Source organism: Hylobates moloch, unplaced genomic scaffold (assembly GCF_009828535.3).
Source record: "Hylobates moloch isolate HMO894 unplaced genomic scaffold, HMol_V3 SCAFFOLD_21, whole genome shotgun sequence".
In the NCBI taxonomy this organism is placed as follows: domain Eukaryota; kingdom Metazoa; phylum Chordata; class Mammalia; order Primates; family Hylobatidae; genus Hylobates; species Hylobates moloch.
The window spans coordinates 29,177,943-29,205,760 of record NW_026652296.1 but is presented as its reverse complement, the minus strand read 5'-3'; the positions used below and the strand labels follow the sequence as shown (position 1 = coordinate 29,205,760).

Genomic DNA, 27,818 nt, shown 5'->3' with positions numbered 1-27,818 from the left:
CTGATTTTTTTTTTTTTTTTTAATGAGACCAAGTCTTGCTCTGTCACCCAGGCTGGAGTGCAATGGCACAATCTCAGCTCACTGCACGCTCCATCTCTTGGGTTCAAGCGATTCTTCTGCCTCAGCCTCCCGAGTAGCTGGGATTGCAGGCACCTGCCATCACGCCTGGCTAATTTTTGTATTTTTGCAGAGATGGGGTTTCACCAGGTTGTCCAGGCTGGTCCTGAACTCCTGACCTCAGGTGACCCACCCACCTCGGCCTCCCAAAGTGCTGGGATTACAGGCGTGAGCCACCGCGCCTGGCCAGTACACTCTTCCTTGCACCTTGCTTTTTTCACCTAATGTGTGTTGCAGATCCAATCATGTCAGTACATAGGGTGTGGGTGTGTTCTTTAACAGCTGTATGGTATCCCACTTGTACCCCAGTTTGCTTAGAATGCTAGTTCTCTAGTATCTGGTCCCTGGGCCAGCAGTGTCAGCATCACCCCAGAACTTGTTAGAAATGCACATTCTGAATCAGAAGCTCAAGGTGGGCCCAGCAATGTGTGTTTTAACAAGCCCACCTGGTGATGCTGATGCATGCTCAAATTTGAGAATTTGAGTCCCCCACTGGTCATTTGGGTTGTTTCAGTCTTTTGCTATTACAAACCATGCTGAAATTAATATCACTATACATTTTTATTTCACACTTGTCTGTGTATTTGTGGGATAAATTTCTCAAAATTGGTGGGTCGAAGGCTATGCACCCTTTTGTTTTTTTTTTTTTTTTTTGAGACAGTCTCGCTCTGTCACCCAGGCTGATTGTGAGTGCGGTGGCGCCATCTCAGCTCACTGCAACCTCTGCCTCCTGGGTTCAAGCAATTCTCCCACCTCAGCCTCTTGAGTAGCTGGGATTACAGGATTACAGGCGCGCACCCACCACACCTGGCTAATTTTTATATTTTTCCTACAGATGGGGTTTCACCATGTTGGCCAGGCTGGTCTCAAACTCCTGACCTCAGGTGATCTGCCCGCCTTGGCCTCCCAAAGTGCTGAGATTACAGGCGTGAGCCACTGTTCCCAGCCCACACTTTTTATTTAGATAGATTTTACCATATGATCCACTGTAGAGGTTGTATCAGTTTACTTTCCCACCAGCAGTGATCTCAATTCTTGTTTAATGGCTGTGGAGTAGTCTGTTCTCCAGAGGTTTTGTTTTTTTGTTGTTGTTTTTGTTTGTTTGTTTGTTAGAGTCTCACTCTTTGGCTAGGCTGGAGTGCAGTGGTGTGATCTTGGCTCACTGCAACCTCCGCCTTCCGGGTACAAACAATTCTCGTGCCTCAGCCTCCCAAGTAGCAGGAATTAAAGGTGTGTGCCACTACGCCCGGCTAATTTTTATATTTTTAGTAGTGATAGGGTTTCACCATGTTGGCCAGGCTGGTCTCGAACTCTTGACCTCAAGTGATCCGCCCGCCTCGGCCTCCCATAGTGCTGGGATTACAGGTGTGAGCCACTGTGCCTGGCTTCTCCAGAGGTTTTTAAGCAGATACGTGATACAATCAGGTGTAGGCTTTAGAAAGAGCTCATGGCAGGGTGGGTGATAGGCAGGAGGGAGAAGTGTAATATTGGTGCAGGGGTTGTGAAGACAGCAATGAGGGCCAAAGGATTGGGGTGGGAAGTTAGGAAAGGTAACCTTGGAGAGCTGAGTGACTGGATGTTGTGGTAAGGAATGGAGACTCTGGAGTCTCCAGCTGGGGCAACAGTAACAGAATGGCCCGTGAATTTCAGATCATTTCCAGGGCATGGTGTAGAAGCAGTGCTCTGAGAGCTTGAGCCGTGCCAATGGCTTGAAGCAGGCATCTGTCCTCTCTTACAGCTTTTGTTTCCGCTCTGATAACAACATCCAGAATGTCATGGAAGCTACATTTACTTCTGCTGTTTGTGTCAGGTTTTTCCCCCACTTTCTAATTGTGTTTTATGTTGCAGGAGCTATTGTATTTACACACGCAAATCTGGTTAAAAAATCGCAATTGGATTGGTAAAGAATCCTAACAACTTTTTAGTATTTTTATCACTACAAAGATTAGCTGTTCAGTTACCTTCAGGATTCTGTTCCTCAGAAAGGTTGCAGGCTTCCCAAGTATCTTCCTGTTAAAACTTTCCAACAGAAATTTCCAGATAGGAAAGATAGAAATCTTCTAGGAAATAGCTCCTAAGAGTTTGGGGTCTGGAACTGGACTGCCTCAGTTTCAGTCCTGGCTCTGCCACTCACCAGCTGTGTGACACTAAGCAAGTTACTTCACCTCTCTAGACCTCCGCTTCCTCATCTGTAAAACAGCTATTAAAAGTACCTGCTGGCCAGGCGCGGTGGCTCACGCCTGTAATCCCAGCACTTTGGGAGGCCAAGGCAGGCAGATCACGAGGTCAGGAGATCGAGACCATCCTGACTAACATGATGAAACCCTGTCTCTACTAAAAATACAAAAAATTATCTGGGCATGGTGGTACATGCCTGTAGTCCCAGCTACTCGGGAGGCTGAGACACGAGAATTGCTTGAAACCAGGAGGCGGAGGTTGCAGTGAGCCGAGATTGCGCCACTGCATTCCAGCCTGGGCAACAGAGCGAGACTCTGTCTCAAACAAAAAAAAAAAAAGGACCTGCTTTGTGGGGTTTTTGTGAGGATGAAAACATGTAAAGTACCTAGAACAGTGCAGTAATGTTATTGTTATTACTATTATCGTCAGATTTCAGGTCTCCCGTTCTTTTATTTATTATTATTTTTTTAATAGAGGCAGAGTTTCTCCATGTTGCCCATGCTGGTCTCAAACTCCTGGGCTCAACCGATCTGCCCACCTTGACCTCCCAAAGTGCTGGGATTACGGTCCGGTCTCCCATTCTGACTCAGCATTGCAGCATGGGATATTTATAAGTCACCCACAAAGGAGACCAGAGTCCTCTGTGTGATGGAGAGGATCTGTCCAACCTTGGTTTGTCACTGAATAAGATTAGGCCTCTTCCCACCCAGGGTGCTGAGCTGAATTGAAAGGAATATGTGGAAATGAGCCATAATACTGGTTCGTAGGTGAAGCCACAGAGTTCTGTGTGTCCTTTGACAGCCCTGAGCCTCTGCATGTGCATATCTTTCTGCCTGATAAGCACTTCCTTTCCTTGTACACAAAGCAGACTCCTCAAGCCAGGCGTGGTGGCTCACACCTGTAATCCCAGCACTTTGGGAGGCCAAGGCAGGCAGATCATCTGAGGTCAGGACTTTGAGACCAGCCTGGCCAACATGGTGAAACCCCATCTCTACTAAAAATACAAAATTAGCCGGGTGTGGTGGCGGGTACCTATAATCCCAGCTACTCAGGAGGCCGAGGCAGAGAATCACTTGATTTGTAGTGAGCCGAGATTGTGCCACTGCACTCCAGCCTGGGCAAAGAGAGCAAAACTCCACTCAAAAAAAAAAAAAAAAACTGACAAGCTGACTCCTCAACCCAGTCAGCATTTATCTGGCTCCAGACTACCAGACCCTGTGCTTGACCATCAAGGCCTTGCTTAAGTGGTACCTGCTCTCGCCACCTCTGACTCCCTTACTTCTCTGCAGAAATAGTGTCTTGTTGGCTGTCTCGTGATTCCATTGTGCATAATAATGATACAAATGGTGTATACAGTTTAAATGATGACTCAAGGCACAATGCTGAGTACTTCCAAAGCAGAAATCAGAATCCTCACAACTTGTTTTACAGCTGAAGAAACTGAGGCTTAGAGAAAAAAAAAATCACTTTCCCAAGGTCCCACAGCTGGGAAGTAGAGCTGGGAGTCCAAATGGACTTCCTGATCTCAGAGTCCCTTCATAACTGCTGATGTTCATATTGTGTGTCACACTGATATACATGTCTGTTGCATCATGTGTCACACTACATTATAATAGCCTGTTTGGGGTTTTGTTTTGGAGGGGCTTTTTTTTTTTTTTTTATGTGAGACAGAGTCTCGCTCTGTTGCCGAGGCTGGAGTTCAGTGGCACGATCCCCACTCACTACAGCCTCCACCTCCCGGGTTCAAGCAATTCTCCTGCCTCAACCTCCTGAGTAGCTGGGACCATAGGTGCACGGTATCACACCCAGCTAATTTTTGTATTTTTAGTAGAGATGGGGTTTCACCATGTTGGCCAGGCTGGTCTTTTTTTTTTTTTTGAGACAGAGTCTCGCTGTCGCCCAGGCTGGAGTTCAGTGGCTCAGTCTCAGCTCACTGCAACCTCCACCTCCCAGGTTCAAGCTGTTCTCCTCCCTCAGCCTCCCAAGTAGCTGGGAATTACAGGTGCACACCAGCACACCCAGCTAATTTTTGTATTTTTAGTAGAGACAAGGTTTCACCATGTTGGCCAGGCTGGTCTCGAAATCCTGACCTCAGGTGATCCGCCCGCCTCCATCTCCCACAGTGCTGTGGGATTACAGGTATGAGCCACCACACCCAGCCAGTTTTGCTGTGCATTCCATAAAATAGATTACCTGTTCCCTGTAATATGTATCATGTCATGGTATTAACCTACCTGCCTGTGAGTGCTTCAAGATCAGGAACTCATTTTTGTACCCATACTACTGCTACACAGGAAATGTATTGAATGTGTGGAGATGCTCAGAGGGGATGAGGAACTTGCCCAAGTCCCACAGCACCCTGCTGGCAAAAGCAGAAGCCAAGGGTTGGGAGAGAATAGGGAAGGAAGGAAACCGGGCCTCTCATGTGGGTATTGCTCACCCACCCCACTCCCACCTCCTGGCAAAGCCGTCTAAGTGACTCACATGGAGCTGCCTCCAGTGGCTCCAGAGGGGAGGGTCTCCCTTCCAGCCCAGAGCCTGGGCTGCCTCAGCCATGCATAGGCAAGGGTGTGGTTAGGGACCTCCTCACTCAGCTCTCCCTGATAGTCACAACCCCCAATACGGGCACAGTACTTTACAGTTTGCCAGGCTGTTTCGCATCCCATATCTCATTTGGTTTAAGACTCCTATGGGGCTGGGTGCCGTGGTTCATGTCTATAATCTCAGCATTTTAGGAGGCCAAGGCAGGAGGATCACTTGATGCCAGGAGTTCAAGGCTGCAGTGAGCTATGATCCTGCCACTGCACTCCAGCCTGGGCAACAAAGAGAGACTCTGTCGCTTTTCTTTAAAAAAAAGAAGGCTCTTGGACCTTTTTTGAAGTGAGGCTAGAGATCGTCCTCCTGTTTGACAGAGAAGTAAACCCAGTCACTCAGCAAGCTGTTAACAGAGCAAGGAATACCTTGGATACACTTTATATGTAGCATTTTACTTATGTATGAACTATATCTGTAGGGAGAATTCCCACAGGTGGAATTGCTTGGTCAAAGGGTATGTGTATTTGTGATTTTTTATGTATTGCCTAGTTGCTTTCTACAGGAAGACAGATTGACTCTCATAGGCAGTGTGGGAGACTACATCTTTCCCCGTAGCCCCACTGACTCAGTATGTTACCCAGTGTGTGGATTCTTACCTTTCTATTAGACAAAAAACAGAATCTCAGTGTGCTTTAGTCTGAGCTCTTATTAAGAGTGAGAATAAAGACTTTTTTTTATTATTAAGAGCCATTTATAGTTCTTGTTCCATGGTGTTTTTTGTTTTTTTTTTTTTTTGAGACAGAGTCTCACTCTGTGGCCCAGGCTGGAATGCAGTGGCATGATCTTGGCTCACTGCAAGCTCCGCCTCCCGGGTTCACGCCATTCTGCTGCCTCAGCCTCCCAAGTAGCTGGGACTACAGGTGCCCGCCACCACATCCGGCTAATTTTTTCTATTTTTTAGTAGAGACGGAGTTTCACCATGTTAGCCAGGATGGTCTTGATCTCCTGACCTCGTGATCCGCCCACCTCGGCCTCCCAAAGTGCTGGGATTACAAGCATGAGCCACCGCGCCTGGCCTCTGTGGCTCTTCTTTTTGTATCTTTGGGCATGTGGAAATTTCAATCGAATGCATCCTACCAAATTACCCTCCCCAAAAGGCTGGACATGGACAGGTTTATACTTTAGGCCAGTGCTGTCTATGTATTTCCCTTAGCCAGGCACAGTGGCGCATGCCTGTAATCCCAGCTACTTGGGAGGCTGAGGCAGGAGGATTACTTAAGCCCAGGATTTCAAATCTAGCCCACACCTCCCTCTCCTAGTAGTCATTTCGTGGGCTTACTGCCCTCTGCCCCATCTCCTTCCCTCTTTGCAACCTTCCACCTGGGACACTAGGGCCTCTCTGAGCCAGTCTTACCTTCTCCAGACACCTTCTCTCTTAGCAGGTTTTTTATTGTTGGTTTTTGTGAGCCAAAATATTTGTGAGTCTCCATAACTGAATGTGATCCCTTCTTCTAGGGATGCTGGTGCTTTACTTGCAGGATGGACATGGTGATGGTAGAATCTCAGGCACTGTAATGAGCCTGTGGCTACTATGGAAAGAACTTCGGCATGAGCAGGAGTCTAATCTGGCATTGCTAGGACTTTTGGTAGCCATGATATAAAACAGTTGCAGAGTAGGCTTGTCCCAGCGGGGAAATCTGGAAGGGCTTCATGGCAGTGACATTTACTAGGCCCTTGAGGACTGTGAGGATTTTGCCTAGCAGAGAGAGGGCAAGTAGAGACCACTGTGATCCTGGAAGCTTTTGACCTGTTTGGAATACAAATTTATACCAAAAATAAAATAAAATAAAATAAATTTATACCAGTACTACATATCATTGATAAATTTTCATTAGAAAGTTCTGGCCGGGTACAATGGCTCACACCTATAAGTACAGCACTTTGTGAGGCTAAGGCGGGCAGATCACCTGAGGCCAGGAGTTTGAGACCAGCCTGGCCGACATGGCGAAACCCCCTCTTCTGCAAAAAATACAAAAATTAGCCAGGTATGGTGGCATGTGCCTGTAGTCCTAGCTACTTGAGAGGCTGAGGCGGGAGAATTGATTGAACCAGGAGGCAGAGGTTGCAGTGAGCCAAGATTGTGCCACTGCACTCCAGCCTAGGTGATGATGGAGTGAGACTCCATCTCAAAAAAAAAGAAGTTCGTCATAAATTCTTTTTTTTTTTTTTTTTAAGACGGAGTCTTGCTCTGTCGCCCAGGCTAGAGTGTTCAGTGGCACGATCTCGGCTCACTGCAACCTCTGCCTCCTGGGTTCAAGCGATTCTCCTGACTCAGCCTCCCAAGTAGCTGGGATTATAGGTGCCCGCCACTGAGCCCGGCTAATTTTTGTATTTTTAGTAGAGACGGGGTTTCACCATGTTGGCCAGGCTGGTCTCGAACTCCTGACCTCGTGATCTACCCGCCTCGGCCTTCCAAAGTGCTGGGATTACAGGTGTGAGCCACCACGCCTGGCCTTCTTTGGCATAAATTCTAAGAAGCTAATCTATTCCTATGTTGGTCTGTTACTCCATTTTCAATTCTTTTCCATTTTTGTAACACTGAAATTATTTTGATTGCATTTAGTTCTTTTTCATGTAAATATTTATCATTCATCAGTTCTTTACCCACATCACATTCTTGCCAACTATAGCATCTGCCATTATAAATTTAATTGTGGCTTTTATTTTTACCATTTTCAAGTCTGCCAGTCAAATTTCTTAAATTTAAGTTTTGTCAAGATTTGCTTCTCTTCACAGTTGGTGTCTTCCTATGTGCAGTTTCAGCCATTGTCTGTCTTGTTTGTTGTTAATTTCAACTCATAATATTCATTACCTACTGGATGACAGAATAGTCATTTTTCCCTCTTGGCTGATCCATTAGAAAACTGAAAACAATTTTCTTCGAGAGGTCTGAAACTGCTGTGGCATCGCTGGTGTCCAGGTTTTCTTCTCTCAGTTATTCCACACGGGAATGGCCTCTGCCATAGCCCTTCTCCCCAGATGTGTCACACATGCCCTGGGTTCTCCTTGGTCTCTTGATCAGGGTCCAGATCTCCTCATGGCAGAATGGCAGGAGCAGCCAGGCATGGTGGCTCATACCTGTAATCCCAGCACTTTGGGAGGCCGAGGCAGGTGGATCACTTCAGGTCAGTTCGAGACCAGCCTAGCCAACATGGTAAAACTCCATCTCTGCTAAAAATACAAAAATTAGCTGTGCATGGTGGCGCATGCCTACAGTCCCAGCTACTCGGGAGGCTGAGGCAGGAGAATCGCCTGAACCCAGGAAGCGGAGGCTGCAGTGAGCCGAGATCATGCCACTTCATTCCAGCCTGGGTGATAGAGCAAGACTCTGTCTCAAAAAAAAAAATGGCAAGATCAGAGCATCTTGCCCCAGGATGAGGCAGGCAGCATCCCTAGCCAAGGGAACAGCATTAGCAGAGCCTTGCAGGAACACATGGGAACCAGCCGTGCTGAGCCATTGCCATTCTCTCCTCTAGAATGCTTCGGACATGCCTGAAACGATCACCAGCCGGGATGCTGCCCGCTTCCCCATCATCGCCAGCTGCACACTCTTGGGGCTCTACCTCTTTTTCAAAGTAAGTCTTTTGCCATCTGTTGTGTCATTTGATCTCAATGACTTTATCTTATTTTGTTTTATTTTTCCCATCACAAGAGCCATGCATGTTCATTTATAGAAAATAAAGAAGAGAGAAAAATTAATAATTCACCCATAGACCTACCCAAAGACAACAGCTGTTAGTGTTTGGGACCCTTTCTCACTAGTCTGTATTTCTTTTATCCATGTAGCTTTTTGTTTTGTTTTTGTGATATCAGTTTGGTTTCATCATACTGTTTATGTTGGGATGGGGTATAGCTTGTGCTCAGACATACCTCTACCATACTAATGGCCTTTTTTTTTTTTTTTTAATTTATCGAGGTTTATTTTCCCAATAAAAGTTACACAGGCTCAGTGTTGAAAACCTGGAAAACACAGAAAAGTAAAAAGGGAAAAACAGCAGTCATCCAAAACCCCACTACCAGAGACAGTCACAGTTTCCCTTCGGAGGTGTGTCCTTCCACTGTTTCTCCCTGTGCATGGTTTCTCCGTAGCTGTGACCACATGGTGTATTCAGTTTGTAGCTGCTTTTTTCACTTCACATTAATAACATCATAAACATTTTCTCATGTTACTGCAAACTCTCCTTAGTTGTACTATTTTCTGGATTATAAAAGTAATATATTCAGAAAAACTAAAGAAAGTATATCAATAGAGGGAAAAATAAATTCCACAGCACAGAAGTAGTCATTAACATTTTGGCATATCTCCTTTCGGGCTTTTTATTTATTTTAGGACAGAGTCTCACTCTGTCCCCCAGGCTGGAGTGCAATCGTGCCATCACAGTTCACTGCAGCCTCAACCTCTTAGGCTCAAGAGATCCTCCTGCCTCAGCCTCCCAAGTAGCTGGGATTATAGGCACGCGCCACCACACCCTGCTAATTTTTTCTTTTTTGAGACGGAGTCTCGCTCTGTCACCCAGGCTGGAGTGCAGTGGCGCAATCTCAGCTCACTACAACATCCACCTCCCAGGTTCAAGTGATTCTCCTGCCTCAGCCGGCTGAGTAGCTAGGATTACAGACGTGCGCCACCACGCCCAGCTAATTTTTGTATTTTTAGTAGAGACAGGGTTTCACCATGTTGGTCAGGCTGGTCTCAAACTCCTGACCTCATGATCCGCCCGCCTTGGCCTCCCAAAGTGCTGGGATTACGAACGTGAGCCACTGTGCCCGGCCAATTTTTTCTTTTAGTAGAAACAAGATTTCACTTTGTTGCCCAGTCTGGTCTCAAACTCCTGGGCTCAAGTGATCCTCCCACCTCTCCCTCCCAAAGTGCTGGGATTACAGGCGTAAGCCACTGCATCCATCCCTTTCAGCCTTTTAATAAGTGTATGTTTAGCATTATTATAATCATAACTGTAGTGTTAGATCTTCTTTTTGTTGTTTATGTTAGGTTTTTCTTTGTTTATTGGTTTGTTTAGAGACAGGGTCACTCTTGCCCAGCCTGGAGTGCACTGGTGCAATCATGGCTCACTGGAACCTCAATTCCTGGACTCAAGTGGAAAACTGGCTGATTTTATTTTATTGTATTTTATTTTTAGAGACAAGGTTTTACTATGTTGCCCAGGCTGGTAACAAACTCCTTGGCCTCCTAAAGCACTAAGATTACAGATATAAGCCACCATGCCAGGCCCTTGTTTTGTTTGTTTTGTTTTGTTTTTGAGACAAGGTCTTGCTCTGTCACCCAGGCTGGAGTGCCATAGTGCAATCATGGCTCACTATAGCCTCAACCTCCTGGGCTCAAGCAATCCTCCCACCTCTGCCTCCAGAGTAGCTGGGACTACAAGGTGTGCACCACCACACCTAGCTAATTTTCGTATTTTTAGTGGAGATAGGGTTTTGCATGTTACCCAGGCTGATCTCAAACTCCTAGGCTCAAGCTATCCACCCTCCTTGGCCTTGTAAAGTGCTGGTATTACAGGCATGAGCCACCACACCTGGCCCCTTCTTGTTCTTTTAATAGTATGTTAACTTTTTTCCTGGTCATTGAAAATTCCTCAAGGATGTCTTTAATTTACATCTTAAAATGTAGGCTGGGCGCAGTGGCCCACACCTGTGATCCCAGCACTTTGGGAAGCCGAGGTGGGTGGATCATCTGAGGTCAGGAATTCAAGACCACCCTGGCCAACATGGTGAAACCCCGTCTCTACAAAAACTACAAAAATCCATCCTGGCCAACATGGTGAAACCCGGTTTCTACTAAAAATACAAAAATTAGCTGGGCATGGTGGTGTGCGCCTGTAGTCCCAGCTACTCGGGAGGCTGAGGCAGGAGAATCGCTTGAACCCAGGAAGCAGAGGTTGCAATGAGCTTAGATGGTGCCACTGCACTCCAGCCTGGCGACACAGCGAGACTCTGTCTCAATTTAAAAAAAAAAAAAAAAAGAAATGACTCAATTAAAAAATAAATATACATGTAGGCCTGGCGCAGTGGCTCACCTGTTATCCTAATACTTTGGGAGGCTAAGGTGGGAGGATCACTTGAGCTCAGGAGTTGGAGGCCAGTGTGGGCAACATAGTAAGACCTCATCTCATTCATAAGTAAATAAATAAACTGACTCATCAATAATGTATATCATTTAACAAAATTTGTTGCCAGCCTAGGCAACAGAGCAAAACTCCATCTCAAAAAATATATATTTTTTTCAACCTAAAGTACAAATGAACCATTATCCTCTCCCCAATACAGTTTCCTGTGATTCTGTCATGCATAAATCTATACTTATGTTAAATTATATATATTTATATATGTATCAAATACATGATTCTTACCATGGAGGTATTTTTATATCAACACAGTCAAATTACCCCATTCTTTCATTCTTCTTTTTTTTTTTTTTTTTTTTTTTTTGGAGACAGACTCTTCCTCTGTCGCCAGGCTGGAGTGCAGTGGTGTGTGATCTCAGCTCAATGCAACCTCTGCCTCCCTGGTTCAAGTGATTCTCCCGCCTCAGCCTCCAGAGTAGCTGGGATTACAGGTGCGTGCCACCACGCCCAGCTAATTTTTGTATTTGTAGTAGAGATGGGGTTTCACCATGTTGGCCAGGATGGTCTTGATCTCTTGACCTTGTGATCTGCCCGCCTCAGCCTCCCAAAGTGCTGGGATTACAGGCATGGGCCATCATGCCCAGCCTCTTTCATTCTTTTTAACAGCTGCTTATGGTTCTGTTTTACAGTGTACCCTGAGGGTATTTAGGTCTGTCCAGTGTTGGGGTATCATAGCAGTATTATCATGAACACTCATACACATAATTTGTGCACTTATTTTCTTCAAGTCTATCTGCAATAGGTCTACCAGGTCAAATGCATCTCCATTTGTAATTAGATAGTGCCAAATCACCCTCCAAAAAGATTGTACCATTTTACATTCCCACTGACAGTTACAAGTGTGCTGGCCTACCCAGGCGCTCACCTGCATTGGATAGCACCAAAATTTTTAGTTTTTTCCAGTCTGTGAGTGAATTAAAGATTTTTTGTTGTTGTTGTTGTTGTTGTTTTTTTTTGAGATGGAGTCTCACTCTGTTGCCCAGGCTGGAGTGCAGTGGCGAGTTCTCGGCTCACTGCAACCTCCACCTCCCAGGTTCAAACGATTCTCTTGCCTCAGCCTCCCAAGTAGCTAGGATTACAGGTGTGTGCCACCGTGCCCAGCTAATTTTTGTATTTTTAGTAGAGACGGGGTTTCACCTTGTTGATCAGGCTGGACTACTGGCCTCAGGTAATCCACCTGCCTTGGCCTCCCAAAGTGCTGGGATTACAGGTGTGAGCCACTGCGCCCAGCCAAAAACATAATTTTTTAACACGTGTTTCCTATTTCATAGCTCCCTCATTTTGGATCGGATTTTTTTTTTTTTTCTTTCTTTTTTTTTTAGAGATGAGGTCTTGCTCTGTTGCCCAGGCTGGAGTGCAGTCACATAATCATAGCTTACTGAAGCCTTGTTCTCCTGGGCTCAGATGATCCTCCCGTCTCAGCCTCCTAAGTATTTGGGACTATAGATGTATGTCATTACACCCAGCTGTAAATTCTCTTTTTTTGTTGTTATTGTTTTGTTTTGTTTTGTTTTTTGAGACGGAGTCTCTGTCACCCAGGCTGGAGTGCAGTGGCATGATCTCGGCTTACTGCAATCTCTGCCTCCCAAGTTCAAGCAATTCTGCCTCAGCCTCCTGAGAAATGCTCTTTTTAATGGTTACAGGGTATCCCCACAGGCAACCAGCCTGGGCAACATAGCAAGACCTCATCTCTAGAAAACATTTAAAAATTAGCCAGACATGGTGGTGCAGGCTTATATTCCCAGCTACTCAGGAGATTGAGGCTGAAGGATGACTTGAGCACAGGAGTTCAAGGCTATGGTGAGCTATGATCACACCATTGAACTCCAGCCTGGACACGAATGTTACCCTGACAATAAAAGCAGAAAAATATCCCTATAAGCAGATACAGCACAGTTGACTTAAAGCGTCCGCCTCACTTTAAACAGAAAATGTCATTCTGATTTTTACTCTAAGAAATTAGAGTGCACTAAATAACATTGGCTATTCACAGGTTTGTTTTTTTTTTCTTTTTTCCTGGACCTCAGGTAAAGAGCTGAATTTAGGCCGGGCGCGGTGGCTCAAGCCTGTAATCCCAGCACTTTGGGAGGCCAAGGCGGGTGTATCACGAGGTCAGGAGATCAAGACCATCCTGGCCAACATGGTGAAACCCCATCTCTACTAAAAATACAAAAACCAGCAGGGCGTGGTGGCACATGCCTGTAATCCCAGCTACTTGGGAGGCTGAGGCAGGAGACTAGCTTGAACCAGGGAGTCGGGGGTTGCAGTGAGCCGAGATCGCGCCCCTGCACTCCAGCCTGGTGACAGAGAGAGACTCCATCTCAAAACAAAACAAGCAAACAAAACAGCTGAATTTATCAAATGCCTTGGTTCATGGCATACCATCCTTGGTCTATGCCAGGCCCCCCTACGTTTTTTTTTTCCCACTTCACTCCAATATCCACCTCCATTTCCCACCTTCATTTCTCTCTCTGCCAGAGGCAGCTGCTTTAATGCATTTGACTTCTGTCCTTAGATGTGTATGTTTCTTATAAAATATGTAGTGTTGGTGTATCTGTGTGTATGAGTGGGAATTGCATTTCCATAAATAGAACTGTGCATTGCATCTCCCTCTGTTTCCTTTTCCGCTCTCTGTACCTTAAGATCTCTCTGTGACTCTGTGTACATCCAGCCATTGCTTCTGCCTTTGCTTTTGGCAGATATTTCTGAAGTCTTGAGAGACCTTCTAACATTTTTAGTATTTAGGATTCTTTCCTTAGACCAGATGCTCCCAAAAGGAATTTCTGGCAGCAGTGGGTGTGAGCATTTTTATTTAAGGGACTGGCTTCCTGTTGCTCAGCCTTTCCTCCTCTCTGGGCAGGTAAGCCTCAGTCTGCCTCGTGCCAGAAGCACAGAGTATACCTCTTCCCCGTGCCTCTAGAGTGTCCCCAGTAAGATTTCTGAAAGGCAGCTGTCTGGACAGCACAGCCACTGGGCTCCTCCTGGACTACCCCCGACATCTGGCTGGTTGGTTTGCTTAACAGAAAAACAGCCCACCACAGCGGCTCTCCCTCGGCCCTTTTCCTCCCCTCCTCCTGGTTGGGGCACTGGAGTTTGTAACTGCATTGTACATTTTTAAAACTTCAGGGCCAAGTGCAGTGGCTCACGCCTGTAATCCCAACGCTTTGGGAGGCCAAGGTGGGCCGATCACCTGAGGTCAGGAGATTGAGACCAGCCTGGCCAACGTGGTAAAACCCCGTCTCTACTAAAAATACAAAAAAGTTAACCGAGCACGGTGGCCCATGCCTGTAGTCCCAGCTACTCGGGAGGCTGAGGCAGGAGAATCGCTTGAACCCAGGAGGCAGAGGTTGTGGTGAGCCGAGAACACGCCACTGCACTCCAGCCTGGGTGACAGAGTGAGACTTCGTCTCAAAAAAAAAAACAAAAAAAAACTTCATATTTTCCTGATGCCTCAGCATCCCACAAACAGGCCATGAACACTTTGCTCAGGTGAACAGGTGCCAGTGTGTAAGGCTGGTCCCTGCCACAAGTTCCCCTTCTTGCCCTCCTCTACTGTGACCTAGTGACATTCAGACACATCAGTGAGATCCCCTTTTGCTTGTGTCTTTCACCCTGAGCCCCAGAGAAGGCACTTGGCCATGGGTCTCCTTCTGTAGGACCTGTGAGTATAATAAATCCTTTCATTTCATATGCCTCTCTCTCAAGGACTTTCACCCTGAGTTTAGAATGATCCCATCCTCATCACCAATTGTGTTGTAAAAAAGAAGTTCCCCTTGTGAGGTTTTTCTGTTCTTGTTTTTACAGGCAGAGTCTTACTCTTTCACCCAGGCTGGAGTGCAGTGGTACGATCATAGTTTGCAATAACTAAACTCCCAGGCTCAGGTGGTCCTCCCACCTCAGCCCTCTGAGTAGCTGGGACTATAGGCATGCACCACTGCGCCCACCTAATTTTTTTTTTATTTTGTAGAGATGGGGTCTTGCCATGTTGCTCATGCTGATCTTGAACTCCTGGCCTCATGCAGTCCTCCCACCTTGGCCTCCTAAAGTGCTGGGATTACAGGCGCAAGCCACCGCACCCAGCCCACTTTATGAAGTCTTTTAAGGATCACTCTCACATAGTCACAGAAACTATGCTCAGAGAGGCTTATGAAATTACCGGATTTACTGCACTCACATGTTCTAGAGAAGGAGGCATGCATGCCACACAGGGGGCCATATGGGAGGAGCTTCAAGGAAGCCACTCAACCAAGCAGGTGGGGAGAAGGGGGAGAGGACAGAGGGAAGGAAGGAGAGAGGAGGACCCCTGGGCAAGTGCCTCTGTTGGGGCTCAGGGTAGTACAAGCAAAGGGCATGAGGGGATTTACCTGTGTTTGAATGGTATTAGGTTATAGAAGAAGAGGACCAGAGGCTGGGCACCATGGCTCACGCCTGTAATCCCAGCACTTTGGGAGGCCAAGGCAGCAGATCATTTAAGCCCAGGAGTTAAAGATCAGCCTGGCCAACATGGTGAAAGCCTGTCTCTACAAAAAATACAAAAATTAGCCAGGCGTGGTGGCACACACCTGTAGTCCCAACTACTTGAGGGCTGAGGCAGGAGGATCACTTGAACCCTGGAGGTCGAGGCTGCAATGAGCCAAGATCAGGCCACTGCACTCCAGCCTAGGCAACAAAGTGAGACCCTGTTTCGAAAGAAAAAAAAGAAAAAGAAATGGGCCGGGTGCAATGGCTCACGCCTGTAATCCCAGCACTTTGGGAGGCCGAGGCGGGCGGATCACAAGGTCAGGAGATCGAGACCATCCTGGTAACATGGTGATACCCCGTCTCTACTAAACAAAATACAAAAATTAGCCGGGCATGGTGGCAGGCACCTGTAGTCCCAGCTACTCAGGAGGCTGAGGCAGGAGAGTGGCGTGAACCTGGGAGGCGCAGTTTGCAGTGTGCCGAGATTGTGCCACTGCACTCCGGCCTGGGCAACAGAGCAAGACTCCGTCTCAAAAAAAAAAAGAAGAAGAAGAAGAAGAAGAGGGCCAGAAGGAGAACCTGGGCAGAATGTTCATAGCCTATTTGTGGGGATGTTGAGGCAACTGTAAATAAGTTTTTAAAATAAGTTTTAAATTTTTACAATGTAGTAACATTTCACAAATTTTTACAATATAGTAACATTTCACAAATACAGTAACATTTCACAAACATAGTATTTACTTTATCCCACCTTATTTAAAATTGATTCCTTTGAGGCAACTCAAAAAATTAAATCCAACAGCATAACAAAAAAGAAGAAATAGAGTTAAAGGAGAAAATTAAAATAAGATAAAACAAGCCTTGGGTGAGGACCACACCCATACCCCATGCTCTAAAGCCTGTACTCTTGCTAGAAATGGGCTTAGTTGTGGCTCTGGCTTTTTAGCAGCCAAAACACAAAGGAAAGTGAGACCTGGTGCCCAATCCACATGGGTCACAGTGAAACCAACCAGAAGCTCAGAGGTGTGGCCTGAGAGCAGTTTGCCCCAAGGGCTCAGATTGAAAGAATGCAATGTGAGAGGTATGCCACATCTTCATAAATAAAGCACAATCCATATGCCTACAAAGTCTGCTCATAGGTCTTTTTCTTGTAGCAGTAACATGGACCACCAATTTGCCCTTCCATTCAGTCATTCTGCATTTATTGAGAGCCTGCTACATCAGGCCCTGGCTGGGTACTGGGGATACTGAAGTGAGAAAAACAGCTGACCGTCCCTGTCCTCAAGAAACATCTTGTTAAGTGGTAGAGACAGACACCAATCACACAGATAGATGTGAAGTTACAGCTGTACAAAGTGATATTAAGGTGAGGTCCATAGCACCAGGAAAGCATGGAAGAACCAGCTCAGGGTGAACCTCCACCTAAGGTGAACTGCCCAAGCCCCTTATCCACAACAGCACCTGCACTGTCCTAGCTCAGCCGAAACTCCAGGAGTCATCCTTCTCCCTGCATCCCCCAAGCCCTTGTATCCAGCCCCTTCACACATCTTGCAGCTCCAATTCCAGAACAGATCTGGAGGCTGGGTGCGGTGGGTCACGCCTGTAATCCCAGCACTTTTGGGAGGCCGAGGCAGGTGGATCACCTGAGGTCAGGAGTTCAAGGCAAGCCTGACCAACATGGTGAAACCCCATCTCTACTAAAAATACAAAATTAGCCGGGCATGGTGGTGCATGCCTGTAATCCCAACCACTTGGGAGGCTGAGGCAGGAAAATCACTTGAACCCAGGAGGTGGAGGTTGCAGTGAGCCAAGATCTCACCATTGCCCTCCAGCCTGGGCAACAAGAGCGAAACTCCATCTCAGGGAGGGTGGGGGTCAAGGGAGCAGAACAGATCTGGAATCCTTCCACTGCTCATCACTTCCCCTCCATCCCCCCAAGGCAGGGCACCGTCCCCCTCTCCTGCTCCCTGCTTCCACTCTTGCCCTTCAGGGTCTTCTACACAGCAGCAGAGGGGTCCTCTCATGCTGTCTGATCATGTCAAACCCTGCCCTCAGCACTCCAGTACCAGCCTGTCTCATGCAGGCGAATCTAAAGGCTTTCCCATGGCACTGCAGGGTCTGGCTCCCTCTTCCCGCCCAGCCTACTTTCCTGACACTGTCCCCATGGTCCCTTAGCTCTGGGCTCACAGGCCCTCTGTAGTCCCTGCACACATGAACATGCACCCACCTCAGGACCTTTGCACCTGCTCCCTTCGTTTATGACTCTCCTCCTATGTCCTCTCCTCCAGAGCCTTCCCTGACCACCTGTCTAAAATAGCAGCTCTGCCCTTTCATTCTCTATCTCTCTGCCCTGGTTTGCTTTTCTTAGTGCCCATTACCACCTAACAATATATGTAACTGTTTCTTTCGAGATTCTTTCTCCCTCACTGGCCCGTGAACTCTAGGAGAGCAGCGACTTTGCCTGATTCCTTGCTGAATCACTGGTGTCTAGCACAATGCCTTGCACGTAGTAGGCAATCAATCAATATGGGCTGAATTACTGAGGGGTTATTGTGTCATAGAAACTATGTGAGCAAAGCTTCTCTGATCTGGGAGCTAAAGAACGTTGAGTAGGGGTGGCCTTGGTGAAGAGAGAAGAGAGAACATCTCAGGCAGCAGGAGAGCTTGTACACAGCTGCCTGTGGGTGGGCATGTAGCACACACATCATACTGCAAAAAGGCCAGTGTGGCTGCAGTGTGTAGAGAAAGAGCATGTGTGAGCCAAGGCTCAGGAGACCTGTGGTGGCCACCACGAGGGCAAGAGGCCAACAGGTGGATGTGAGCTTTCAGCTTATGAGAGCAGAGGTTAGCTGCGGAGAGGCTTCCAGTAAGGGAGTGACATGATCTGACAGATGTTCAGCAGATTCCAAAACAGCCTTGCTTGAGAGTGGCCAGGTTCCCTACACCCCACACAACAGCACATTATTCCCTCCAGGTTAGAGACCACGATAGTAACAAATTCATCAGGGATGCAGCAAACATGCACCATGGCATAGCCTTTCCAAAGTCTAGAATTAACACGTGACCATTGACTGGAACACTGTGACAGAATATTTCTGAAGTTTCATCTAGTGACGAAAAGACCAAGAAGCAGCTGTCAGGGATGCTGTCATAGCTTCAGCCACCACTGCAGGAGGAATCATCAGAAAGCAGAATGTGGAGAATGGAGTGGGACAGATATCTTGTAACTAGCATGCTTGGGGCCTGGGTGGCCACTCTGTAGGGGCTCCCTGGATGATTAAACAGGGAGAAGGAAACGTGGAAGAGCGAGTTCTGAGGTTCCAACAGCTCTCTTGGGGCCCTATACTGAAGACTCCCTTATCCCTTCAGAACCCCTGTGCAGCACTCTGAGCACAAACATAATTGCCTCTCTCCAGATAATAGGGCCACTAAACGTAAACCTACAGACCCCTTTGCGAGGTACATCTGGGGGCTTGAGGTTTCTCCCCTTTCCCCCACAGCTGCAGAAACTAGAATGCCGCTAGTATTGTCTGAGACTCTTCCTGACTGTCCCCCAACTCAAGAAGGGTGAGACCAACCTCCAGAAGAGAAGCAGGGACTCTGGTTTCCTCACAGCTACTAGCAACCCTAACTTCCTGTTTCTCTTTGTATTTCTGCCTCAGATATTCTCCCAGGAGTACATCAACCTCCTGCTGTCCATGTATTTCTTCGTGCTGGGAATCCTGGCCCTGTCCCACACCATCAGGTCAGAAGGCATCTCTCTGCAACATTTGAAGCAGCTTTCTCGGGAACCAGTACAGGGTCTTGGATGAGAACATGACTTTTGGCATCATTCAGAGCCAGGTTTGAATCCTGGCTATAAAACTCAAGGGACTCTTTCCCCTGCACACTGTAGATGACTAGGACAAGAACAATGACCTCTCTGGGCCACAGTTTCCTTATAGACATGATGAGGATCTGGTGGGTGTTTCTGCCACCACAGCTGTTGGGAAAGTGATTTGTGAGCAGTAATGTCATGTTAGTTGTGACAGTACTCAGGTGAGTAACACCAGTACCACCTGCCGGGTGTTGTGGCCTAGCTGTGTGCTAAGTGCCATGTTGGGCTCCTCACACAAGATCTTGTTTCGTAAGGAGCCAGAGGCAGCACAGTGAAAAGTTAGGAGCATGGGCTCTGGCATTTGACTACCTGACTTTGAGTCCAGACTGCCACTTAATAGCTCTGTGATCTTGGGCAAGTTACTTAATCTCTCTGGCCTCAATTTCCTGGTGAATGTGGAGAAAAATAATAGTGCCCTTCCCATGGGGTCATGTGGAAAGCTTTTAGCACAGTATCTGGCGATTTAAAGTGTTCAGTAACTATTAGCTGTTACTGTCATTATCTGTGTTAACCTGCCAGACAACCTTATATGGGTTGCTTTTGCTTTCGCACCTGTATGATAGTCATGGAAACTGAAGCCCAGAGAGGTTAAGAAATTTGCTAGGATCACACTGCTAATAAGCAACAGAGCCAGGATTCAAACCCAGGTGTGGCTCCAGAGCCCATCCTCTTCCCACTGCTACCCTAACTCAAACTGCCACATGCTCGTGTCCTTTCAGTGGGGAGAGTGGTCCATTAGAGGGGGTTGCTACTTTTATTTTGGACAGGCCAGTTCTCCACTCTGCAGGACTATCCCACGCATTACAAACAGTTGGCATCCTTGCCCTGCTCACCAAATGGGAGTTGCATACCAGTCTTCCCCAGCCTGTGACTACAAAGATGTCCCAGTATGTTTCTGTCTGCCCCGTTGAAGAGGTGCAGCCTCAGGCTGAGAAACACTGATAGACCGAGAGGTGGCCAGGGTTCCCAGAAGGAAGGAACTCAACTTGAACTTAGCTTTCTTTGAAGGGTAGGAAACCTGGAAGACATACAAAGGATGGAGAGGTCAGGTGCTAGACAGTTTGTGCACATTGAGGGCATAGGCAGAATCTTCTCCCAAAAGCATTGAAAGCCAATATGAGGCCAGTGGTGGCTCATGCCTGTAATCCCAGCACTTTGGGAGGCGGAGGCGGACGGATCACAAGGTCAGGAGATCGAGACCATCCTGGCCAACATGGTGAAACCCCATCTCTACTAAAAATACAAAAAAAATTAGCTGGGCATGGTGGCGCATGCCTGTAGTCCCAGCTACTCAGGAGGCTGAGGTAGGAGAATCACTTGAACCCGGGAGGCGGAGGTTGCAGTTAGCCGAGATCGCGCTACTGCACTCCAGCCTGGTGACAGAGTGAGACTCCATCTCAAAAAAAAAAAAAAAAAAAAGAAAGTCAATATGAATGTGGCTTCATTCTTCTAGGCACACTGGCAGGACAGTGTGGTAGTCAGGAGCATGGGGTCAAGAGGCAGGCAGCCTTGGGACCAACACCTGGTGCTGCCAGCTCTAATATGTGTAAATTACTCAAGCTCTGAGCATAGTACTTCTACTTATAAAATGGAGAGACCGCAGGTACCTCCTCAGAGGTGTGGGGAGGGTCTAGTGAACCCGAGGCTGTAACATCCCTAGAGCACAGTGCCAAGCACACAGTGAGTCTAGTGGCTGGCCCAGGGTTACACAGCTGGGACTTCACCTCTGGTATTCCAACTGAGGTCATTGTTGTCCTCACCTGCACTGACTCTTCACCCACAAAATTTTATTCTAGCTAGCTTGGGGGAATTCTAGTCCAGCCCCGCATCATGAAAAATGGAGGGCCAGGGAACCTGAGTGACTTGGACCCAACCAAGATAATGGCAGGCCCAGTCGCCCTTGCTCACAGGACAAACCTGTCCTTTCGTGGTGGACCTGGGGTGGGGTGGGGGCAGTCACTTCCAGACATTGGGTGTCCTCCTTTCCCATGCTGATTAGGATCCTCCCCAACTCTAGCCCATCCTACCCCAGCATCTGTGAAACGCTTGAGACCCCCAAGTCTTCCCACAGCCCAGCCTCCACCTCAGAGAGAGCCCAGTGTGTTTTGAAAGCCACTGTTAGGCTGTGTGCTGAGGAACTGATTATTTAACGTTATTGCAACAACCCTACAATGAAGAGCTTATCTCTACCCAGCTGCCCAGGCAGGGTATTTTGAACCTTTATCATCTTGACACCAAAGACTTTTTTTCCCTTTTAGAAATAATAACTAAGGGACATTGTCCCAAATTTCTCATAGATGATTAATCTATGTCAAGAAATAATTGAGGCTGGGCACAGTGGCTCACACCTGTAATCACAGCACTTTGGGAGGCCAAGGCAGGTGGATCACCTGAGGTTAGGAGTTCAAGACCAGCCTGGGCAACATGGTGAAACCTTGTCTCTACTAAAAATACAAAAAAGTAGCCGGGTGTGATGGTGCACCCAGCTACTCAGGAGGCTGAGGCAGGAGAATCACTTGAACCCAGGAGGTGGAGGTCGCAATGAGTCAAGATCACACCACTGCACTCCAGCCTGGGTGACAGAAGGAGACTCCATCTCAAAAAAAAAAAAAAAAGAAATAGTTATCTATCTGTCTTTTAGCCACTTCATAATTTTTAGAGAAAGATATTATCAACAGAAAATAAAACCAGCAGCAGCTAAAACTGCGCATGGTAAAATGTATGAGTGACTAGAAACTAGCAGAAGAATCATTTTCTTAATGAAATTTAGAGCAACAAAATTTGACCTGGGAAAACCATACCTTTTAAAAATAATGGGCCGGGCGCGGTGGCTCACGCTTGTAATCCCAGCACTTTGGGAGGCCGAGGCGGGCGGGTCACGAGGTCAGGAGATCGAGACCACGGTGAAACCCCGTCTCTACTAAAAATACAAAAAATTAGCCGGGCGCGGTGGCGGGTGCCTGTAGTCCCAGCTACTCGGAGAAGCTGAGGCAGGAGAATGGCGTGAACCCGGGAGGCGGAGCTTGCAGTGAGCCAAGATTGCGCCACTGCACTCCAGCCTGGGCGACAGAGCGAGACTCAGTCTCAAAAAAATAAATAAATAAAAAATAATGGATCAGCTGGGCATGGTGGTTCACACCTGTCATCCCAGCACTTTGGGAGCCCGAGGCCAGTGGATCACCTGAGCTCAGGAGTTCGAGACCAGCCTGGGCAACACGTTGAGACCCTGTCTCCACAAAAAATACAAAAATTAGCCGGGTATGGTGGTGCGTGCCTGTGGTCCCAACTACTCAGTAGGCTGAGGTGGGATGATCACGTGAACCTGGGAGGCAAAGAGGTTGCAGTGAGCTATGATCATGCCACTGCACTCCAGCCTGGGTAGCAAAGTAAGACCCCATCTCAAAATATAAAAATAAAAATAAGAATAATGGATAGCCATAGGCAGAAGGGATGCTCACCATATGGGGTTAAAGCTGGTCCACTAAAAAATTTGATGGGGACCAAAAACTGTCAGATGAAGGAAATCATTATTGTAAAATTAACATGGAAAAGAACTGAATCCAGTGAAAATAATTTTAGTAAGTAGGGGATGATTTGATCATGCTTTTTAGAAAGTTGGTCCACTAATTAAATGGATGTTTCAATTAAATCGAGTTTTCTTAAATATTTTCTCAAGGAAAGTCTACATTGTTGTTAGAATTTTGATCAGCTACCTGTATCCACAAACTTAGACTTTCCTCAGGATCCAAACAACAGATCCAAAGGTCTAAGACAGAGAAATTAGGCTCAGAGGGGTTATGTGACCACCAGGATTCACAGCTGGTAAGGGCAAAGTGAGGTTTTGAGCTCAGGTCTGTCTGACTCCAAAATCCCTATTCCTTACAGTTTTGGCAAAAGTGAACTGGGGGGAGCTTAAAGAGGGTGGGCTGGCCACCTCCTGCCATTGAGCCTGTGGTCTCCCAAGGACTGGCAGAGGAGAGGCCTGCTGAAAGGCTGCAGAGAGCTGCACCCGAGCTGTGACAGCACAGGCTGAGGTTCTCAGGATTCCCTCCACTTCCACTACCACTTCCTAGCCCACATTAAGCCTCTTTGGGAACAAACCCCAGCCTTGGGGATTGGAGGAGGGCAGGGGCCACAGCCTGCCTTTACCTTGTGTAGTCACCAGGATTCAAACCCAAGACATCCTTCCTGCAAAAGGAACCTCGGCTTACTTCATCATCTGTGTCTGAGCTCGTGCCCCACCCAGCTGACCTTAGAGGGAAAAAATGCCCAGAAGGGCAAGATCTGCCACCTCAGAGGAGGAAGCCACGTCACCAGTTTCACTGACCCTGCCTTCCACCCCCAGGGGAGAAGAGCACCAGGATGTGGCTTGTCAGTGGGAAGCAATGACCTTTACGTTTGACATGAGCCATCAAGGGCCAGGAAGAATCTCTGCCTGCTACAAAAGTCTGCATTCAGAGTCATTCAGCAAGCATTTTAGCAGATGTCTAGCAGGCACCAGGCATCTTCACCCCAGGGTAGGGTGAAGATGATGAGACAGGGCCTCTATTCTCAAGTCCACAGGCTCGCGCTAGCCAGGTCACTTGACTCTTCCCCTGTGTAGTGCTAAGCAGCCTCTCTTTTCTTGGAATAACAAAGATAACAATCTAGAGACTTGCTACTTGAAGTTGAAGCTGCAGTTAAGTTTATAGGGTGCCAAGTGCTCATTTAATCCTCTCAATAGCCCTACAAGAAAGGTGTTATAGCATTCCAGATGAGGAACAGTTGCACAGAGCAGTTAAGTAAGTTTCCCAAGATCAGACCACTAATAAGTGGCAGAGTTAGGATTTGAGCCCAGGAAGTCTGGCTCCAGAGTCCATGTCTTTAACTATCACACTCTGCTGGTTGAGAAGCTGAGCACCAAGCTCCTAAGGAAGAGGCTGGCTAAGATGGGCAAAGGGCTTAGCTCTTCAGCCTGCCTTTCTGCCTCCGTCCATACCTGCACTCGCACCCTGGCTTCAGACGCCCCCGAAACTGATTCAGCAAACTAATCTGAAAGTAGCTTCCCGTCACCCACCCAGCTTCTGCCTCCCACCGCCTCAGAACCCTGCTTGTGGGAGCCCATTTCCGATTCTGCCTTGCACCTGCTGTGCTTCTGTTCACAAAGCCCTCCCATCATTCATACCACAGCCCTACAGGCTAGGAGGGATCGGCTCTTTGACAAGTGGAGAAATGGAGGCCCAGAGATGGTTTTTTGTTTTTGTTTTTGGAGACGGAGTCTCGCTGCGTCACCCAGGCTGGAGTGCAATGGTGCAATCTCAGCTCACTGCAACCTCTGCCCCCCGGGTTCAAGCGATTCTCCTGCCTCAGGCTCCTGAGTAGCTGGGATTACAGGCTCCTGCCACCACGCCGGGCTAATTTTTGTATTTTTTTAGCAGAGATGAGGTTTTGCCATGTTGGCCAGGCTGGTCTCGAACTCCTGACCTCAAGTGATCCGCCACAGCCTCCCAAATGTTGGGGTTACAGGCGTGAGCCACTGCACCTGGCCAGAGAGGGTTCTTGAATCTACATCTTGCTCCATGCCACCAGGGTCTTTAGAAGAGAGTTCCCTTGGCCAGGCGCGGTGGCTTACGCCTGTAATCACAGCATTTTGGGAGGCTAAGGTGGGCGGATCACGAGGTCAGGAGATGGAGACCGTCCTGGCTAACACAGTGAAACCCCGTCTCTACTAAAAATACAAAAGAAAATTAGTCGGGCATGGTGGCGGGCGCCTGTAGTCCCAGCTACTCGGGAGGCTGAGGCAGGAGAATGGCATGAACCCAGGAGGCGGCACTTGCAGTGAGCCGAGATCGCGCCACTGCATTCCAGCCTGGGCGAAGAGCAAGACTTGGTCTCAAAAAAAAAAAAAAAAAAAAAAAGAGTTCCCTTTTCCCTCCCTTTATCACTGTGACCTGGGTACCCCTGGCCTGCCTCATCCCTGCTAAAGACTCCATGTCAGGCAAAGCATTCATCCTGCCTTCTTTCATATCTTCACGGCAATGCTCTGAGACAGGTGGTATTGTTAGCCCTGTATACAGATGAGAAGATTGAAGTCCAGGGAGACAGAGCCACTGGAATGGCTCTCCCACAGCCACATGGCAGAGCAGGCCTCAGGGCTGGGCCACTCCACAGTACTGCCACCAGGCTGGGTCAAGAGGCCTTGGTTTGCTAATCTTGCTCTGAAAAAAGTCCAGAAAAGGTCTCTGCTTCCTTCCTGGCTGGGAGGTGGGGCATGCTGGGTAATCAGAGAGAATGCTTCTAGAGACGAGGCCAAGCTGGTCTTAAAACAACTGAGGCCTTGTGGAAGGAGTGAATGTGATGGTGATCCTGCCCAGGGGCTATGATTCATCTGGCTGATTGATTCCAGCTGAGTCTGTAAAACTCAATCCTGCTGTTGGAGAGCAGAATGTCAAGTCATGGAGTGGGGTGGGGGTGACTGTGAGGTCATCTAACTTGATAGGTTTGGAAGGGAGTCCACAGATATGCTTCTTGACAAGGGACTCATATAGGTGGCATGTGGGCCAGACTTTGGGATCCTCTGCTCTCCCAAAAATGGTATTTTGCCTGAAAGTCTATCTGCTTCTGCTTTGCATTTCCTTCATGTTAACAAAAAGGCAGTACAGAAATCACTATGAATGCAAAAACCTAGGTTTGAGTCTCAGCTGAGATATAGGACCCCTGTGTGACTCTGGGCAAATCACTTACCTTTTGAGGGCCTTTGTTTTCACATCTGTAGAGTGGGAACAGTAACACCTACCTATCAGGACAGCTGTAAGGGTGCCAGCTGTAAATGGGGCAGGGGTGTGTTAAGGCTGACTGCCCATGGGGGCTCTGTTTGCCGACTTGCTTTGTCTTTCCTTCCAGCCCCTTCATGAATAAGTTTTTTCCAGCCAGCTTTCCAAATCGACAGTACCAGCTGCTCTTCACACAGGGTTCTGGGGAAAACAAGGAAGGTCAGTGCTAACCACTTTCCCCGTAGTGTGCCTTGGGTGTCTTCCTCCACCATTCCCTTTGTCTCTCCAATATTGGGGTTCTCCAATAGAGCAAATGATGGAAGTGGGCTCTGGAATTTCATGGCCGGGATTCACATTCCAACTCTGCTACTGTCTAGACATGGGACCCTGGGTGAATGCCTTACCTCTCTGAGCATTGGGTGTTTTTGTTGTTGTTTTTTTTTCCCATCTGTAAAATGAAAGTGTTAATCTAGTACCTCCTTCACAGTCATGTTCTTAAGATGGCGAGTCAATAAGTGGAAAGCATTCAGCATGGTGCCTGGCTCATAGTAAGCACTCAGTCAAAGTCGGCCTTCATGATTATTTTATTTGTATATATTTTTAGTGTGATCACTGCCTCACCTAAGGTTTAAAAAGGGGGTTCCACAGCTCTTTTTCAAAAATAAAAACTGGCCAGAAACAGTGTCTCATGCCTGTAATCACAGCAGTTTGGGAGGCCAGGACAGGATGATCACTTGAGGCCAGGAATTTGAGACCAGCCTAGGCAACATAGCAAGACCTCATCTCTACAAAAAAATTAATTTAAAAAAAATGCAAACTGTGGGGAAGTGTGGAGATCCTGGGATTTGCAGGTTAGTTAGGGTATGGATTCAAATGCTGTAACAAGATTATCAATGCTTGACCAAATAGCAGGTATTTCTTTTGTTTTTTGTTTTTTTGAGACAGAGTCTTGTTCTGTCACCCAGGGTGGAGTGCAGTGGTGCGATCTCAGCTCACTGAAGCCTCAGCCAACTGAGTAGTTGAGATTACAGGCGTGTGCCACCACACCCAGCTAATTTTTTTGTATTTTTAGTAGAGATGGAGTTTTGCCATGCTGGCCAGGCTGGTCTCAAACTCCTGACCTCAAGTGATCTGCCCACCTCAGCCGCCCAAAGCACTAGAATTACAGGCGTGAGTGAGCCACCACGCCCAGCAGGTATTTATCTCGTGTACAATACTGAGCATGTGAAATCTAGCACTTTTTTTTTTTTTTTTTTTGAGACAGGGTCTCGCTCTGTCGCCCAGGCTGGAGTGCAGTGGCACAGTCTTGGCTCACTGCAAGCTCCACCTCCTGGGTTCACGCCATTCTCCTGCCTCAGCCTCCCGAGTAGCTGGGACTACAGGCGCCCGCCACTACGCCCAGCTAATTTTTTTGTATTTTTAGTAGAGACGGGGTTTCACCGTGTTAGGATGGTCTCCATCTCCTGACCTCTTGCTTCGCCTGCCTCAGCCTCTCAAAGTGCTGGGATTACAGGCGTGAGCCACCGTGCCGGGCCACAGCACTCTCTCTTACTGGTACCTAGCACATGCTGCCTTGTCCCTAATCGGCAGCAATTTTATGTGATTGCTTTGTGCATCTCTAAGGAACCTCTGTCAAAGAAACAATTGTTGATTTTTTTTTTTTTTTTTAAAGGCTAAGCTTGGGCCAAGTGAGATGGC

General features: G+C 47.5%; 1 protein-coding gene across 8 annotated transcripts in view; it reads left to right on the top strand.

The window, feature by feature from the left end:
* Nucleotides 1-27,818, top strand: part of HM13 (histocompatibility minor 13) — a 55,268-nt gene that overhangs the window by 4,641 nt on the left and 22,809 nt on the right. For 7 of the 8 annotated variants that reach the window (XR_004246033.2, XM_032142935.2, XM_032142931.2 and 4 more), the window contains exons 2-4: nucleotides 8,367-8,465; nucleotides 19,154-19,236; nucleotides 26,251-26,339. Coding sequence is in view for 7 of the 8 variants with exons in the window: in XM_032142935.2 (XP_031998826.1) it covers nucleotides 8,367-8,465; nucleotides 19,154-19,236; nucleotides 26,251-26,339 (271 nt within the window). In the remaining variant the exon portion in view is untranslated. Of the gene's footprint in view, nucleotides 1-8,366; nucleotides 8,466-19,153; nucleotides 19,335-26,250; nucleotides 26,340-27,818 lie in introns of those variants that run through there. The other variant, XM_058432829.1, reaches the window with a different exon arrangement.